Here is a 19785-nt window from a genome sequence, read left to right as displayed (position 1 = left end):
TATTTTAAAACAAAAGTAGTAGTCTTCACCAAAAAGCCAGTCAGCTGGACTTTTGTTATACTACACTAACGCTATGCCATCTATAAGACCAGATATTTTTTAGAAATTTCGGAAGCTAGCTATATTTTTTTTTATCTGCTACCTACATTCTCAATGCTTTATCACTGGGTTACAGAGCTTGTTCTATTTTGCCTTATGGACCTTTACTTCATTTTCCCATCTATATCTTTTTGTTGGAACTTGCACTGTTATTGCTGCAAGTAGAGTTCAGTCCATCAACTTACGACACACACCTGTTACAATAGAGGAAAATGGCTTGTTTAGAATACGTACTCCCTGGCATTTGGGGCAGCTTCTGTTTTTAATCGGCCTATCACGGAGATCATGGAAAATCACAGACTAAGGAATATTGGAAGTAAAAATGACAGGAAGCACTATGGAAGCAGCAGGACGTGGGTTTCTCTACCTCAAAAGAGAAACAAACTGAAAATGATGAGCCACAGAGGCAACTAGATAATCCTGATAAGGGAAAAGAAAGCAACAAGGCACAAGCAGTTATAGTTATCTGTCATGAAAAAAGGGGGAACAGCTCTTCTTCACTGGTCTGCTTTTAGCGATGAACCTCAGTGAGGCAGAACCCTAAAATCACTTAAGGCAAGCTTGAGATTCCTGTTGTATTGAAAGAGTCAACCCTCTGATACATCAATGAATAGCTGAACTCTTGTGTTGGACTTTTTTGTGGTGATGCTGTAGAGGCTAAGAAGAGGCTTAGCAGTAATTCAGAAACTCCTGAGCAAGATTATTTTGAAGATGTGAAAGAGGTGGCTAAACAGCTGTGTTTAACCTAAGGTCTCTGGCAATAGTTTCCCAATGCCTGACATCCTCTGCTTCAATTCAAAAACCATTCTCAAAACAACAAGAACCATAATAATAAACATTTTTTTTAAGTAACTTGTATGTTACTTAACATACAACTCCAACAGGCACTGAGAAGACTGGGGAATATGCTGGCAACTCCTATAAGGGGTTCCATGACTAGAATTCAGTGACTGGAATTCATTATATTAAGCAATGGTTTGCTGAATAAACCACATTTGGATTTCATACAACACATTAATCCATAAACCATGTTCTAAAAGCAATAATGGCTAGATGTACAAATCCTTCTAACAGATGTTTTACTAGGTATTATTTATTATTGTTGATGCTACTGTTGCTAGGTGGGTTTGCATGAACCCTGATTCAGTAGCTCTGGATGGCTTACAAAATTATGATCAGATAATACAATGATAAATCCCATGGAAGCCAAAGTTTAAAAGGGTTGGTTGAAAATACATGTAGCTGTGGCTCATTTTCCTCAATAAATAAATGAACAAGTATAATATTTTTGACTCATTTGTTTAACTGGATTCTCCTCTAGTTTTAGGACTTGTATGGAGAACAGATCACGTTTTAGGTCATATTTATGCAGAAATTCAAAAGGGTTCACAAACTTCTAAGCACCACTGTAGGTCTCACTAGGGAAAAAGCAGAATCATTGATTTTAACCATTATCTATGATGGGATCTCAAGAGATGTCCCATTCGTTATTTAGGAGCTCAGAGCACAGCGTAAGGAAATAAGCAGTCCTGCAGTAACTTGGACCTAAGCATGTAATATCACAGACAACAGCTTGAATTGGGCTCAGAAAATAATCAGCAACTCAGCAACTCAGTGCAGGTGTTTCAGTATGGGAGTGATGTGGCAACTCCAACAGGTGCCACTCAATACTTGCACTGCTATATTCTAGGCCAGCTTCAATTTCCAAACCATTCGAATTAAGAAACAAGTGTCATAACATAAGCTCAATCTCATACATACAAGTATGTGATGCCATGACACATGTACAAAAGGGGCAGAGTTTGTGGCACAACAGAGTGACACTCACTGAATCACTGCCTCCCTCTCCCCAGCCAATACCTCTGCACATACTGATGGTAATAGTTCCAAACCCACATGATTCTTCCAGCAGCCTCATATACTGTAGATGTTAAATAAAGGGAAGAAAGGAAGAAAGTGCAGGACCACTTTCCCTAGTATAATATTCATTCAATATTGTCTGCTAGGATTGCACAGAGAGCTAGGATCAGAACCATTATAAAGCAGAACCTTCAGCCCCTGGCTCCCTGAAGTGCTCTAACAGATATAGGCTACTACACACCAGCCATCATTTGTTAAAAAGCCAAATCATCTGCAAGATAATCCCAAAGAGCTCAACTGGCTAATAGTCTGTGAGCACATTCAAGGAGAAAGCCAATTGCTTCTTTTTCTCCTTCCACTTCCATGTGAGTAGTTGGATTCCACTCTAAGAGTGGCACAAAAGTCACCAAGCCATCTACTCTCATACTTGATTACCTGAAAAGTTACATATACTACGGAACCCAAAGGATCTACTGCAGAACAAGGGGTACTTCAAAGCCATCATATCAAGCACACAGAAGAGTTTGTTATTCCATGTCTCAAACCACATTGCTTGTACTGTTGTTGACCAGATCTTAGAAAATATCCTCCAGAGTTACCTGGAGTCCACCCAAATCCCTCAGTGTCCAAAGGTGGATCAGGGTTATTTGTTCCCCAACCCATCAAAAGAAAGTCCACTGCAATAGCCCAGTACTGATCCATTTCCAGCAAGGATATCATTTCTGGAAGCACAGTAGAGTATAGGTCAGTCCTGTCCAAAACCATACTGAGGGTTATGAAATAGGCCCCTTGCATACAAGGGACACACCAGTCTTAGATCAACACTCCCTCACATGCACCTATGAGGCCATAGGAATCTTGGAAAGCCAAAACATTTAACCCTGCAAATTAAATGGCTTAGATCCTGTACTAGGAAAAAGCACTGTAAGCAAGCAGCAACTTCCCATTACTCGACATCCCCCCCCCCCGACTTCTCCTCTTCCTCCCAAAGCCAAGGTGCTGTGCTGCTCCTACCCTCTCCTTCCCTGCCAAATAGGGAGTGGCCTTCTCACCCTTCTGACATATGACTAGCTTACTTTTCTGACATAGCACTAGCTTACCTGCTTCTTCCTTTGCTGCAAAAAGTAACTGCAGCAAGTGAGGAATGAAACAGAGGTAGGTGACTAGGATAATGCCAGCCTCCTGTTTCTGGCACTCTCCTTTTAGCTGTGCGTAGAAAGGAGTGGCTGGTGCAATTAGGAGGAGGTAACAATAGTTACGCAAGGTCACACACTGGAGCAAAAATAATAATTACAATTAGGGAACAAAGCCACCGGCCACATGAAAGGGCAAGAGTTACCAGAGGTGATCAGAAATAAACTTGGAGAACAAGCAAGTCTCAGTTCAGTGAAAACCCACAAGCACCAGGTATCCTGAAGCAGAAAGAGCAAAATTTTGCCAATTTACAGGTATCTGTACCTGTAATTACACTATCTGTATAATCACAAAGTGTACTAGATTATATTCACTAGTCATCACCTCTAACTCTCTTAAACTGTAGGTATTTTTATTTTAGAATACAATGAGGATAAGACCCACAAGCACTGCCCTGACTTCATATGGATGATGTAAACTGTACATAAGAGAAAAATTTCAATTTGCAACATATAATACGATACTGTTTTCCTCAGGGATAAATCTAGCTTTTTCTGCTCTCTTGCTCTGTCTCCTTGAGGTTTGTTCTGATTTTTTGTTTTGTTTTGTTTTGAATGTTAGCTGGTAGACAGAATCAATCACACAAGCAGTAACCCCTTGCAAATGGAACTTAATAGATTTTTGAAAAAGCAAAATATTGACCGACTAAAGCTTAATGGCTCAGGAGCCGCATGAGTCTGGCATGCAGATTCGCCAGCAGACAGTTTAAAAGCACCCACAAATCGAAAAGGGTAGTAAAATTCCTTTTAAGTGGCAGGCACTGCAAAAACACAGCAAGAATTTCCAGCATTAGAGTCCTGGCTATTTACATTATAACCTTACAAACTTGTCTGAGTGAGATCCTGAATGGATAACCGGCAAAGAGCCAGCTTTCACCATAGCTAAATGGGATGACATCACCAGAAAGCCAAGTGATCTGCAGATGCCCTGCAAAGTTTAGAAATTTAGATTAAAAGAGCTGGGCACAAGACATCTATGGTTTGAAGTCATCCCACTTTTAGATAAACAGCAGGGGGGTGCCCAAAATGAAAAAAATATGTGTTGTGTCAAGTTTAGGGGAAAGCCTCCCCACTCAATAGGTTCACTGGAATTGTTTGAGTTTGCGTGTCCAAATGGACAAAACCTGGAGCATCTCACATATTCTGTATGGAATAAAAATTAATTTTCCTCAAGTGTTCCAGCCATAGGAAAAGATGAGAATTTAGAGCAAGGCCAGGCCTTCTCATTTTTCAACCCAAGGCCACAAAAGCAGATAAGGTGGTAGTTCATGCTACCTACCATCCCCGCCCAGTTATTTTCTGCAGTAAGGTTAAAAACAAATCCCCCTGAATAAACAATCAAAGCAATTGTTTTAGCATTTCTGTAGCCTTCCGAACAAGCAGAGATTAGCCCAGCAAAGAGCAACTATGTATGTTTGTCCTAGGAGTAACTGCAAAAAACAAAAAGCATTTTGGGGGGAAAAAAATTAACAATTACAACTTACAAGACAAGATGCCAATTATGATACTCAGAATAGACAATTACTGTTCAACATGCTCCTGATTTGTCCTGAGCTCAGAACAAAATTTGGGCAACATGAGTACTTTTTTTTTCAAGCTCAAAAAACTCAAATAACTGCAGACTTCTGGTGGAGACTTAAGGATGTGAAACTCCATGGAGAAATAGCTTACCTGCAACTGATTACTCAAATGATTATCTGTGTATTTACACTGAAGAAATGTATGCCTATCCGAAGCAGCATTCCACAATATTCTCTAGTTGACCTGAACTGCCCCCACCTGTCTATATATTTCTCTCAATTTCAGTTTCTTCCTACCACATTATTTCATGATTACAGATTAACCATCTGTAGTATGGAAGGCAAAAGAGTTTTGTCAATATATAAACAACTGCCTGAACAATCACAGTTACAAGTAAGCAACCTGCTGCTATTCTTTGCTATCTCTGTGACTTGGAGCTGACTAGAGAATGCTGAACTCACCTAGAGGGATAGAACAGGTGATCTTATGATGTTAGAAAAAAGGTACTACTTTACCAAAGGAAATACCACACTGGACCCGTAGTGTTTCACAAATGTAGATGAATTGGATCACAAAATGTCCTGGAGGAAATGCCCCATGACAAAGCAGTGGGACTAGCAGAATTATCTTCGACATCATTCGGGATTGGCAAACCACCAAGATAATAGGCAAATGAAACAACCTTCATGCTCAAACATGAGAAACATTGAGAGAAATGGCTCAGTACTTATAAGGTAGAATGTCTGACATCAGCACCATAGAGTCCATCTGGTTGGTAGAGTTGAGAAGAAAAATAGAACATGATGTCTTGAGGCATACCAAAAGTGGAAACTACCTTGAGAATAAAATATGCATCTGGACAAAGAATTTGTCTTTGTGTCAATTTAAGTAATGCAGATCTGGAACACCTGAAATTCAGTGGCCCAAGAGGCACCTGTGATTATTACTAAAACCATCACCTTCCTTATAAGAAAGTCAGGGGGCAAGTAGCTTTTCAAAAGGGCTTGCTGATATCTGTTTCTTGGGAAGGAAAGGTGAGAACAAGTTATATGGACTAGACTAGACATTATTTGTTTGTTAATCAACAGTTGCAAGGAATTTGTGGAAAAGAATTTTGATATGTTCAGCTGCAACAAATTGGCAGAAAGTTGTCCATGAACACACAAGTAACTGAAAGCTGATAGGTAGTTTCCAGCAACTGTTGGACCAGGAGGAAGATAATTAATGGGGGAGAACCCTCCATGTCATCCAACAGAAAATAAATGAATTGGGATGAAGAATCTGACCTTGGTTATAGAGAGGAGATCATCCCAAGGTGGAAGTTTGCATAGTTGCCTCCCACTACATGAAGCAGTTCCAGAAACCATGTGTGGTAGTCTATGAGGAGGCTGAGAAAGAAGAGATAGTAATGCTAGATAGAAGCAGTACACTGATGGAGAAGAGTTTGTTAGTAGTTTATCTCAAAAATAGGAACCTGGTCTGGCTTGCAAAAAGACTGGAAAGAAGAGATTCAATATGTTGAAAGAGATTCTGCCTTAATGAATTCATTAACAAAAGAGGGCTAGAGGTTCTTATCACAGTTTCCATTGTATTTTAACCCTAATCCTTGCATTAAAATACCTCACTGAAGTCTGTGTAAGTTTTGCTTCCTTGATCATGCCCTGCTGAAGGGGGCTTGATACTATGATTTTCAGTTCCACCAAGAGGTGATCAAAATACATCATTATTTTGTTGCAAATCTTGTTAATAAACCTGGCTGATTAAAAGGGAAACAATTAGAATATGTTGAATAGAGTTCTTCATAGCAAAGAAAAAAGTTTTCTCAGAGACCAAATCATCTGAAGTATCCTGGGGTGCACTGATATAAAGCTCTGTTTTACTCATAACCATATCCTGAAGATTTGATGGATCTGCAGCAAGCAATCTACCCCTACGGGAATGCATCTGTTCTGGTTGGCAACTCAACTCAAGCAGTTTTTGCTAGTCAATATGGCAAAAGAGTAGCAGTATATTTGCCAAGGTATCATTCACATCCTTCAGATTTAGAACAAGATGTACCACCATCCATTTTTTTTAGTATTATGAAGTATTAAAAAGTAGAAGCTGAGGAATCAGTGGACTTTCTGTACTCATTCCTAATAGAGAAAAAACATGAAATACTACAGTGTAACCCTTCTGAACGGAAAGGACTCAGTGAACCAAATAATCTATTCTCAAGCATATAGGAAAGAAAAGGCTTGTGACCAAATTGGGTAGGAAAATCTAGTTGTGATTTTTGGGCATGACAAACAAAAATACTTCCTAGGGAGGCATGACACAGAATAGATTTGGGTTTTGGTAATTGCCCAGAGTTGAATCTGAAAAATATAGCAAGATTACATGCAAGAGAGTACTGAAGATATGTGTGGAATCAACTCCATTTCAGAGATCAAGTTCTGGAGGCAGATTGCAGAGCAATGTCCATAGGATTAGCTGTATCATACAACTTCTGAACACAATGCAGGCCACTGTCATTTTCTGCATGCTGAACAAACCTGCTTCATTGAATATGGGCATCATTAGGAAGTCTAGAAGAATCTAGCCAGGTATACGTGCATAGCACTATCAGTACTTGTTATGCTATGTGGAAATGACCTTGGGAGACAGGGGGAAGAGCTAAAGCCAGGGCAATGGGCAGATATGAGGCAGCCTACTCCACAGAAGGAATTTGGGTGTGGCAAATGTCTGAGAAGGGACCCTCTCTAGGTTGTTGGGTTGTAAAGGTGATGGGGGAGGAATGTACTTTCAGACTGATGTCAGCCTTGTGAGGTAGTCCAGACAGGAAGCATGCCCAGATGAACTAATTCTACTTTACTGTAAGGTTACATTAACAAAATCTTGCAAGCTCTTCCCCCTGTCTCCCAAGGTCATTCCCACATACCATTACACTACAGCAATATTCTTGGATGCACAATTAACAGCGTGGTAAAAAAAATGGCCATTTGTTGCTTATAAAGGCAATGGCTTCCACATGGAAGACTTGAACTATGTATTTCTTCAGGGAGATGCTAAGGTGAGGTTCCTTTCTCCAAGAGAAATATTGGTATAGATATTGGTACTTTGAAGCAGACTAAAAGCAGCCACCAAAGGAGATAGTCAACCTAGCTGCTAATTGAGCCTGTGTCACTATGGTGTTCATGATCAGGTGATTAGAAAAGAAAGAAGGAAGAAATGTAATTACTTACTTACCTATTGATTTATTAGAAACTCTAGGGACCAAAAAAAAGTCAACAATGGTTGAATCACAGAGACACTCCTTATAAGGTTGTCATGACATTTGGGGGAAAAAAACCCAGAATATTTTGGTGGGTTGGCAGAGAAGAAGGTAAAGAAGCAATCACAAAATCATCTATTGTAACACCCATTAGTGTGACAGACAAGACCAGTCACAGGTTCCTGCTCATGTAAACTAGTTTTAAAAATACATATCAGAAAAATCATTTGTAGGATATCCACACATCCCAATACTGTAGCATTTTGAAGTAAAGAGGCAGATTCCTTTTCCAACAAAACAACAAAGGGATTTCCAGGAAAGCAATTTTTTTCCTGTTTACTCAGAAACAATCACAATTTAATAGAATATGCTTCCAGGAACACTGAATATAGGAAGGAGCAGGCATCTTTGGAGTTAAGGTGCTACAGACAGAACAGGATTCTTCTTGTAGAAGTCTTTCAGAAGAGTGCCAGGCTTTCTGCCAGACAGAGCAAATAATCTTGTCTCTTCAGACACTTAACCTCACAGTCAGGAACTTGCTAAAAGCAGAAGCTCATAGACAAGACAGAAGCCATGCCTACTCAGACAACCTATTGCAGAAAACAGAAATCAAAGAGCCTTTGAAACTCATTGGCAGGTTTATCCTCCAGGCTCACATTATACCTATGCCAAGGGCCCTGCCGGTTGCCAAGAAGTGCAATGCAAAGTGTTGGCTTGACCTACAAAGCTCTATATACCATGGTACCTAGGCACCTGCTGGCCCACCCTCTCCAACCAGAATTGGTCTATTAGGTATAGTCAACCTGAGAGAAGGTCTTATAGTTCCAGTCTTCACCTTCCACAATCTTTTAGGATCATGGCTTGCCTCATTTGTAACAATATTCCAGAAACTGGTTAAGATGGAACTATTCCAAACAGCATACAGCACCTACTATGCTTTCACTATAATTTATTTTATTTTTATTAACACGGAATAAAAGAGATGTCATTCTAACGTTTAAATTCTATGCCTTATCTTCCTGACTTTTTGAGTCAAATTAAAGGCAGCTGCAAGGTATCAGAATAAGCTCTCCTTCTGTTTCTCTTTCCATTAACAATACCAGTCTTCCCATCTAGGACTTTTAGCTAGATGGGGCTTGATCATTATCATCTTTGTTCCTTTCTTTCTCTTCATTTTTTTCCCCCACAATAGTCAAAAATTATTTTGAGCAGCAGCATGGTAAAGCAGGTCCTTTAGAGACTTGAGGTTCAAATAACAACTTTGCCATGAGATCGTTTGGTCTCGGGCAAATCACTCTCTTGCATCCTTTATACATAAGAAGTAATGAAGAATACAGAAGAAGAAGTGACCTACTTAACAGAATATGGTTAGGATGAAATAAAGCAGATTACAGCACATTCGAAAAGTAGAGAGGAGCCAGATTAGCTAAACACCAGATTTGCTTGGAAACAGAGGAAGGACAAAGAAATTCAAAATTGTCCTGCCTTGATTCTGTTTGGTAGAGAGAGAAAGAGAAGATGAATGAATCTCTGTTATTATAAGATTCTGTTATTATACCCTTCCACAATAAAGTAGAGTTCCAGTAGTCCTCGCCAAGTCTGTTTCCTCAAAGGGCCAACAGAAAATAAAATTGATTTATAAAATTAGGACAGTCAGTGTCCTAATTTCCTCTTTCAAAATTCAACTTTCTGGTTCAGAAATATGCGTTTGCTTGATCAATAGCACAACATACACAAGTGTACATGAGGTGATGACAAAGGTGACCCCCTATATCAGCCTTCCCATTCCTGTTCTCTCCAGATGTGTTACAACTACAACCCAGAATTCCCAGCCAAAACTGTAACTGACCTGCTGGCTGGGAATTAGAGTCCAAACCCAAATGAAAAACATCAATTTCTTTCCTTCCCTTTCTCGTTTTTCATTTATAAGCTAAAGTTCACTTGAGGTGTTGTTTCAAGCATTTTCCGCTGGTTCTGTCAATAAATAGATATTTCAGTCCTTGCTATCTGGACTGAAGGGAAGCATCGTTTTTCAAGCACTGATTGTGATCACATAAACAAAAGCCATGCTTTTATTGTTGACACATTCTTCAATTAAAATTAAAGGCAGGGTAGATGGAATCACTTAATATAAAAAGAAGCATGTTTGGGTTTCATTTAGATTTTTATTATTTACTGTGGTATTTTCCCAATTGTTCATTCATCTCTAGGTAAGGCACCTGCAGACATATTTACATTTTGAAAGCGTAGAATACTGACTTTAATAAGGAATTGGGTAGATACTAATTAACTTTGAGGAACTGAGCTTTCCAGCTGAATAACAGCAAGATCCTACTTTCCAGCTCTTAGACTTGCAGTTGGAGAAGGAATGTTATTTTTGAAAATGTTAGAGATTTTGTATAGTGTGTATTTCCTGAAGATGCCAGCAAACCACCCAACAGGCTAGCAGAGGAGATTATGAGCAATCCTATCAAAAGAACTACAGGAAGAAAGTCACCAAGACACAGAGACCTTATCAATCATTGTCCTCAAGCATCTCCCTGATGCTTCAGTAAAGCTTATTTTTCGATCTAAGGGTCAAAACAGTAAAAAAAATTAAATATCCATTAATATGGTGCTGGGATAACAAATCCTATATAACATAATAAATGTATTAATACCACATATATTTGTAATGCTTATGTTTTTGTAATAAACATTCTTTCCTTCTCCTTTCATTTTATTTTTTTTTTTTGTAAATCCAAACAGATTTTTATATCCAAGATATTTGAAGTTCCAGGTTAGAGCAGACATTACACAAGGTGGTAGACTAAAAGCTTTTCTTGTTCTTTGGAATATACATACATACATACATACATACATACACGCACACCTCTCAATAATTTATTGGGAATAATCTGTAATACAAGGATCAAATTTTAAACTCTGTAGCAGAGAAAAATCTTAAAAAATTAAAATCCTACTCAATTTCTCTCCCTACCATGTTGACTTTGGCAGCTAAGGGTACCTGGCTTTGGGAACTTTCTCCCCTATGGCCTCTTTCAGGCTTATTTGGACTGCTGGGCTATAAAGCCCCCAGGCTCCATGGCCTCTAGTCTGCCTTCTCAGAACAAGAATGGTTCCTATTTTCTAAAATAATGACCTTGTTTGAGCCAAAGAAAACTTAAAACAATTTATTCATTGAACAACGCTAACAGTTTCAAAAGAATTTGCCAGCTGAAATGTTAGCTAAAGAATTCTGGAAAGGCTTTCCACTGGTCTTGAAGAAATCCCAAAATCTTCTCTTGCTGACACGCATCTTTAGTTTTGGAAAGAAATAGGCCCTGGACATCGGGGGCAATTTCATCAATGCAAGGCAGAAGCTGTTCTATTAGGCTGCAGAGACAGACACACTCAGAATAGAGGATGTGCTCACAGGTATACCCGAAACTAAGCCCTTCAAAGGGCCTCCATACTCATGGTCAAAATGTTCAGTTGGAAAAGGGATTGTCTCTGAGACTTCAAACCAGTTATTCTGACTTCCCATCGAAAAGAGAACTAAGCAATCTCTAACAAGGAATTCTCAGGCCATTTGCCAAATTTCAGTTCTCAGTCTGTAACTGGGAATGTTTAAGTGGTACAAATGTGTTAAATATCTGTAGCAGAGTTGATATTTACATTTAAATAATTTACATACATATATATTATAGCTGAGCTTTTGTGGCTTACAGTCCATTTTGCCAAATTCATATAAAGTCCTGATCAGAAGTAAGCAACCTATATTCCACGGACCAAAAGCGTTCCTCTAAAATGTAGCCTCTGGAGCCTCTACTGGCCTCCTACTAAATGTTGGTGGTAGCATGGCATAAAGATTATTTTCTGTAATTGGCAGTTTAATTTCTTCAGACTCCAGACCAGTGTTTCTCAACCTTGGCAACTTGAAGATGTGTGGACTTCGACTCTTAGAATTCCCCAGCCAGCATGGCTGGCTGGGGAATTCTGGGAGTTGAAGTCCACACATCTTGAAGCTGCCAAGGTTGAAAAACACTGCTCCAGACCCACTAAAAGTGCTCTGTGTCACTTTTAGGGGTAGGAATGTTTGTCACTTTTATTGCGCATCTTGCTTTTGACCAACAATTTGCCACCAAATACCTGTGACAGTCAAATAACCCTTAGTGCAGGTGCAAACAAGCTTGCAATTGACTTTAATAATCCCTGATGCCTAAACTGAGAGCAATTCAGGTCCTAGTAGCCCCCACCTGTACTTGATGTACTTGCTGCTCTTTTCCCAGGAATAGCTCCTGACTAGTATCCCAGCATTGCTACACTTTCCTACATGCTTCAGGAAAATGCTCAGCTTCCAGGAGGAGATTCACAGGACTCTGGAGGTTGAAAACTCTATTAAGAATTCAGAAACCAAGAGCTGCAGTTCAAAGACCATACACATGAATGAAAAGGAAGGGAAAGCCAATCAAACTACTGCTAAAAAAAGATAATCATGATTATTATACCATGCCTATGTCTTTCAGCACAAAACAGAAGAGAAAGCCATCTTAACACTGCAGAGAAAATTAATTACAAAGCTTATTATTAAGGTAGCAATGCTAATGTGTTTATGTTATTATGGTGACTAGCAGAAGAAGGGTATGTTTACATACAACAGTATTAAGAAAATACTATCACTTCAGACATAACTGTAATAAAAATTAAGGAAAGAAGGAAAAAACACCTCAAAAATTATAAGCAGAACTCCCCTTCCCCATCAACCATATTGCTGAAAAGTTTTTTTCCTTGCCCCTTTGTCAAAATAAAATTAAAAAGCCACTATTTCAAATGCTGACAAACAACATTTTGTATCAACAATCCACTGTCGCAACTCAGGGTAGACTTTGTCTTCCAATGTTGTAGGATAATTCTTTTAGCCAAACTCATGTCCCCATGTTCATAATTTTTGATGTCTTGATAGATTCCAACAGCAGTGTCCACAGGATGGGATAAAACAGACAAGATGATAGTCACAGCATCAGAACTGAAGCCTTGCCTTTTTGTACATGCAGGCAATGTTCATGCATGTACAAAAGAAGTGGGCATCAATTGTGACACTGAGACTGCATCTTGCCTGCTGTGGCCCCCTTGTGGACACTGTTAGATTAATACTGGCGAGATAACAAAGGGCATATGCATCTCTAGCATGCATCAACTGAAACGGGATCATATTAACAATCTTTTTGATGTAACCCCTAAATGTACCAAAATAGAACAAGACCAAACTGTATGAGTTAAGGTTCCAACTCCTGAGCTGCATTTTCAATAGCAAAGAGATTGTAATTAGATTTTATGAAACATTCTCTGCAGTATACATCAGAAAATTCTTCATTATATTAATCTCATTTTAAGATCATAGGAAACTAACCTTATATAGCTTAGAGACTTTGTATTGGTTAACCAGGACAGGACTTCAAGCTTCCAGAGATTTCATAAATAATATTAATTTCATCTATTTCTTTCAACTTCTTTTAAAAAGGCACACTGATTTAGGAACCACAGTTAATTGCTCTATAACGACTGTGGAAACTGAGAAGCAATTATAACATCTGGACCAAATAAACCAAATAATAAATCCTCAGGTTGAATAAACTGCCACATGGGGTAAATTGAATTAATATTCAAATTTTGCATAAGTTTTGAAAATGGCTTCCTCAGTACTGAGTTGATCCAAAATAGTAAGGTTGTAAGAGATTCAGTTCACCCCAAAAATAGTTTTAGACACTACTTTTAAATTTATATTATCACATTTATTTATTTATTTATTTATTTATTTATCCAATTTATATGGCCACCCATCTCAATGAGTGACTCTGCATGGAGAACAGAATTAAATTAAATAGAATTAAAATAAAATAAAAACAATTACAAACATTACAAAAGTTAAAATACAAAGCAGCTGAGAAATAATGTAAGCTTTTCACGGGTAAGCATCTCATAGTAACACCTGCAACTCAATATCTCCATACATACACACACACACACACACACACACACACACATATATATATATATGGATACAGCTGGATAGCATAGTGGTTGGAGCACCGCCCTTTGACACAGGAGACTGGGGTTCAAATCCCAGCTGGTACTTACCTTACCAGTAGGGGTCCTTGGGCAAAGACCCCCTAATGCATTCACTATGAGAATGACACAAACTGAGAGAGTCATGCCGGCTTGGACATTGCCCAGATTAACAAGATGCTGGGAAACCACAACAATCTAACAATTAGTGGAGCAAACCATAGATGGACAAGACAAGAGAATATATGAAACATATGAGGAACTATGTATGGACAGAAGATCTACATCCACACTAACTGTGAAACAGCTAGTTACCCAACGTTTCAACATAGTGAAGAGGAAGCTACTCTCACAACTTGAGATAGTCCAACTACACATTACATCCCGGACTCAAAAAGACCCAGAAGAACAACTGGATGTGCAGCCAACACTTGAAGCTGGAATGTCACTGCAGCCCCCTCCATTACAGAGCACAGTAGTTGATATGAGGCATAAGATCATAGATGAACTAGCTACTGTCAACCCTTGAGACCAATTACCAAGGCTCAGTGGAGAAGTACCATCAGATAGTATGCCAGAGGATGCTAACAGAGGTCTCATGACAATCCCTACTACCACCATAACTCAAACCAATCAACTGGTATACGCTACAGCAGCTATAATCCTGGAGATGCTTGGCTACATGATCAAAAAGAATACCAGTACATGCCCCCACCCCAAGAAAATGAGGTTGGAGGCTAAGATCAAGGCAACTCACAGAGAAGTTAGTCAGTTGTTGGAACTACAGAAGGGTGTAGACATTAAGGATAAGACTTGGCTACTGAAAAAATACAAGGGCCTGACTCCTTCTGAAGCCCTAGAGACTGCTAAACAAAGGCTCACAGCACTGGCTGCCAGGTTAAGGAGATATACTAGAGAAGCAAATGCCAAGAAGATAAATGCTCTGTTCTCCAAAGAACCATCCAAGGTGTACTCCCAACCACAGTGCAACAACACAGTAACAGCAGAGCCACCAACAGCAGAAACTGAACAGTACTGGAAGAACTTATGGGAGAAAGAGAAGACACACAATACCAGTGGAAAGTGGCTGCAGGACCTGAGAGGAGACCACAGCAATCTTCCAGAACAAGAACCATCACCATCACAGTAGCAGACATCCAACAGCTGGTCAAGAGCACCTGGCCCAGACATGATCCACACCTACTGGCTAAAGAAACTAACAGCAGTGCATGAATGCCTAGCAGCACAGATGAATCAGCTGCTAAGAGCAGGCTCCCACCCAGACTGGCAAACACAAGGAAGGACAATGCTGACCACAAACAACCCACAAGGGAACTACCAGCCAATAATCTGCCTCCCCACAACATGGAAAGTCTTATCAGGCATCGTAGCCAAGCGATAGGACCATATGGGCCAGTACATGAGCACAGCTCAGAAGGGCATTGGGAAGAACACCAGAGGTTCAAAACACCAGTTGCTCATAGACAGAGCAGTCACCCAAGACTCAAAGTCTAGCCAGACCAATCTGAGCACAGCCTGGATTGACTACAGGAAAGCCTACAACTCAGTGCCGCACACATGGATCTGTGAATGCCTGGCACTATACAAAGTCAACAGGACACTAAGGACCTTCTTCAAGAACTCAGTGGGACTGTGGAGGACAACACTGAAAGTCAACTCAAGACAGCTCGCACAAGTGGCCATCAAGTGCAGCATATACCAAGGTGATGCACCGTCCCTGCTGCTGTTCTTCATAGGCTTGAACCCCCTCAGCCATATAATCACATGGACTGGATACAGATACAAGTTCAAAAGCAGAGCTATCAGCAGCCACCTCCTCTACATGGATGACATCAAGCTGTATGCTAAGAGTGAATGGGACATCAACTCACTGATCCACCTGACACAGATCCACAGTAAGGACATTGGGATGTCATTCAGACTGGAGAAGTATGGCCGGATGGTAGTAAAAAGAGGGAAGGTAATTAAGACTGATGGGGTGAAACTACCAAGGTGCTACATAGTAATTAAGACATACAGACCAGTTACAAGTATCTTGGTGTCCCACAATCATGTGGGAACCATGAGGAGGAGGCAAGGAAGACAGCAACATCCAGGTACCACCAAAGGATAAGACAGGTCCTGAAGAGCCAGCTCAATGGGAAGAACAAGATCCATGCCATCAACACATACGCCCTGCCAGTCATCAGATACCTTGCCGGTATAGTGAGCTGGCCAAAGGAGGACATGGAGGCTGCTGATGTGAAGACCCGGAAGCTCCTCACAATGTACGGAAGTTTTCACCCCAAGTCCAACACCCAGAGACTGTACACCAGCCGAAAAGAGGCTGGGCAGGATCTGGTGCATGTCAAAGCCACTGAACTGAATGAAACCCAGAGTATGCAAGAGTACATCAGAAAGATGGCACCCAAAGATGAACTGCTGAGACAATGCCTGAGGCAGATGTGGGAGGAAGTTCAAGTAGAGGAAGTGCCATGGCAAGACACAACCCTGCATAAGATGTACCATCGACAGATAGCTGAGCTGGCTGACACTGGGAAATCCTACCAATGGAAAGGGCTGGACTGAAAGACAGCACTGAGGTACTAATCATAGCAGCACAAGAACAGGCACTAACCACCAGATCCATGGAAGCAGGGGTCTACCACACTAAATAGGACCCAAGGCGCAGACTGTGCAGAGAGGCCTCAGAGACACATGCCTTAGGCTCCTTAGTTATCACATATCCTGCAGTTCATGTGCAGAAGAGGCCAGTTATAAGATACAGAGGTAAATGTTCTCACAGAGCAGAATGACATGGAGCATCATTGGATAATAAGATCACCACAAGTCAGAACCATGGACTGCTGGTGTTTGCAGGAAGCATTCAGCTAAAAGGCATAAGATTGATAGTGGTTCCATTCAAAGGAAGGCATATTGGAATAATTGTCTGGAATTGTAAAAGAATACTTTTTGCCATCCACTCTCAATACTCTTCTGCCTTTAATATAGCAACATGGAACAGAGAAATGTTATTCTACTTCTGCAACACAAATGTTTTTAAGAAATGGCCTCCCCTTTGAGCAAAAAAGAAGCTATTCCTCCAAAACTTATTTTTTCCTTTCCCTCTACAATTTAATTCCCCTTTTTATCATCTTTATTAGATGATGATCCTAGCAGAAACTATTTTTCTAATGTCAGTAGAGTGCTTGAAAGTTTTAGGACAATCTATACTTGGGTAACTAATAACAACAGCAATACTATAAATTAATGTAAGATAAACTTTTGAGTTAGATGTTTATCATTATGTCAATGAAAGAAAAAGCAAATTTTCAAAACAGAAATCTACTCATAAAGACTGTAATCTTTGGGACAGACAGTAGCAGAGCACCCTCTCAATTCCTTGGCCGCTTCTGCTTACCTTTGTGGAGAGTCTGGATCAAAGCAAGTTTTCCTTACGTTAGTTACTTTGGGGTTACAACAGTCTCCATCATCAAAATTGTGCAGCATATTGTTGCATTCCATGTTGCAAACCCCATCCCGGCGCTCCCAGACATAGCAGCGCCCCAGCCAACGGCAGTCACCACCATCATAACCAGTCAGTGGGTGCTTGCACTCAGGGTTGCAAAATTCATTGCCAATTTTTCCAGGCTCACAGTTCATCAGAATCGCACGGTAGCGGAGCAATGAATTATATACTTTGTGAATTCTAAGTTGCCAAGTGATGTTATAGCGGCCAAAGGCCTCGTTCAACACTTGGTGCTGATGGGCAATCTGCTCCTCACTCACAATAGGATGGAGACCATCATCGTCATAGATATTGACCACACGATAGTGCACTACTTTCTCATTCCGTAGGGGCCAGTGGCTGTTGTAGTGAGATATCAATTCCACATTATCACAGGCAGTCTGTCCACAGAGTGGGGGTATAAGCGGAGACAGAACGTGAGGTTCTGGTATATATATAATCTCTACTTGTGGGTAGGCTCCATCCTTGAATGTAACCCACTGCTGTGGCAAACGGCTGAACTTTGCACTGAGCAATAAGGAAGTTTCTCTGTCTTCAAACTTTCTCAGGAAGGCCCTCTGGAGTTTCTCTTGGGGCACAGCAATGCTCCAAAGGGCCAGCAAAGCCAGGTAGCCACGGAAGTTGTGTCCATCTGAGTTGCTGCCTCCCAGGATCAAAGTGCGGCAAGAGGCCATGAAGGGACTGTGAAGGTCACCAGACTGCTGGGAGCTGCGAGCTACCCGCTTGCCATTGACATACAGGAGCATCTCCTTCCCACTGTAAGTGGCAGCCACGTGAATCCATGTATGGAGCTGGTAACGGTGGTATGCCAATATAGTGGCAGACCTCTTGATACGGTCTGTACGGAGTGAGAAGAAGAAACGGGCGTTCTTTCTCCCAGGATTCTCCTGCGAACGGATGCCCAGAGTCCACCCCTTATCGCTGCCAATGTGAGAGCAATTGTCAAATACACCTGAAGGGAGGAGACAGAGAGAAAAAAGGGAAAAAGAATGCAGAGCTGGAATGCTAGTAAAAGCACCATATCATCTCCCATCTCAAGAACAGAAGCAGTATATATCACATGGCATAGCTGCAGTAAAATTACATATTTAAACTGATTGGAATGTCTCCCCCCTCCCCCCCAAGACTCTTGGAAATTGCAGTTTAATGAAAATGATTTGTCTAATGACTTAGGTAAAAGAGTAGTACTGTAGACACCATTTGCATATCACACTGTATCAAGTATTCAACTTGTTCGGCTCTGCAGCCAGCCTTCTTCCTCTGCCAGCGGAGCTATCCAGAGAATTGGTGCTGACTGAGCAAGGAAAACCCCAGAGGAGCATTACAGCAAATGGCTCCGTCTGACAATTCCCGGTGTCAGTCCCATCTGTATTTCCTGCGCAGTGAGGATCATCCTTCTTCTGGAAAACAAGTCCTTAATACAATTGCTTGCTGAGACAGCTGGGTATACTCGGGAACATCACTCTTCATTCTGTAATTAGGCCACTATTATTTGGACATTAAGTACCTGCAAGTATTTTGCATCATGTATCCCTCTTTAGTTTTATTAGTATTATTATTTGTTGTTATATGTCAAGTAAACAAAGGGTGACAAATATTAGAGCAACACAGAGATGTTTCCAAACATACATTCTTCATAACGAGAAAGATGCCATTTAAATTAAATAAATTAAAATCTGAAATATCCCAAATGTCTCCTTAATACGAAGAAACGTAAAGTATATTTCACTGGGGCTTCTTGTGAGCTGCTTACTGTTCTCCTTAAAGCCTGTAATTTGGGATCTTGAATTGAGAACCTTGTAGCAGAGACCAGAAGATTGGTCTGCAGGGCTAACATCTACTCAGGTGCAAAGAAGGATGGACTAAGAATATACAAAATAGCCGCTGCTCATGAGATCAGTATAGAATACCTTACCCCAAGGTCTTAACTATCTGCCTAATAGAATACAGTCCTATCTGCTGGAGAAACATACCAGTTTCACATACGGCCTGGCCCTGACATTCATAGAGGTTTGCTAATCCTCCTTCTTCCAACTTATAAATACAGATAAAAAGAATGCCATTTTAGCCGCATATATAAATACACTGTTGTGACCATCACCCATCCTGTCATTCAAGATTGGAATAATTAAAGATTTTAACATGTGCAACACTAAAATTCCAGAGACATTATCAAGGTCTACAAAATTTACTGATGAAGAAAAAAAATGAGGTCAAAAATCTCAAAAATACCCACATCCTCATTTCCATATTGATCAAATATTAACATGGCAGAAAGAAAA

General features: G+C 40.3%; 1 protein-coding gene across 1 annotated transcript in view; it reads right to left on the bottom strand.

The window, feature by feature from the left end:
- The window catches only part of PAPPA2 (pappalysin 2), a 153933-nt gene that overhangs the window by 120299 nt on the left and 13849 nt on the right, over positions 1-19785 (bottom strand). Inside the window, exon 2 of the mRNA XM_088153871.1 lies at positions 17396-18455. Within this exon, the coding sequence (XP_088009997.1) occupies positions 17396-18455 (1060 nt within the window). The remainder of the gene's footprint in view (positions 1-17395; positions 18456-19785) is intronic.

Source organism: Python bivittatus, unplaced genomic scaffold (assembly GCF_059951505.1).
Source record: "Python bivittatus isolate LINGU-HERP-01145 unplaced genomic scaffold, Pbiv_v1 ctg000700_np1212, whole genome shotgun sequence".
Taxonomy (NCBI): domain Eukaryota; kingdom Metazoa; phylum Chordata; class Lepidosauria; order Squamata; family Pythonidae; genus Python; species Python bivittatus.
Note: the sequence above shows the minus strand (reverse complement) of the source record. Positions and strands in the feature narration are given on the sequence as shown.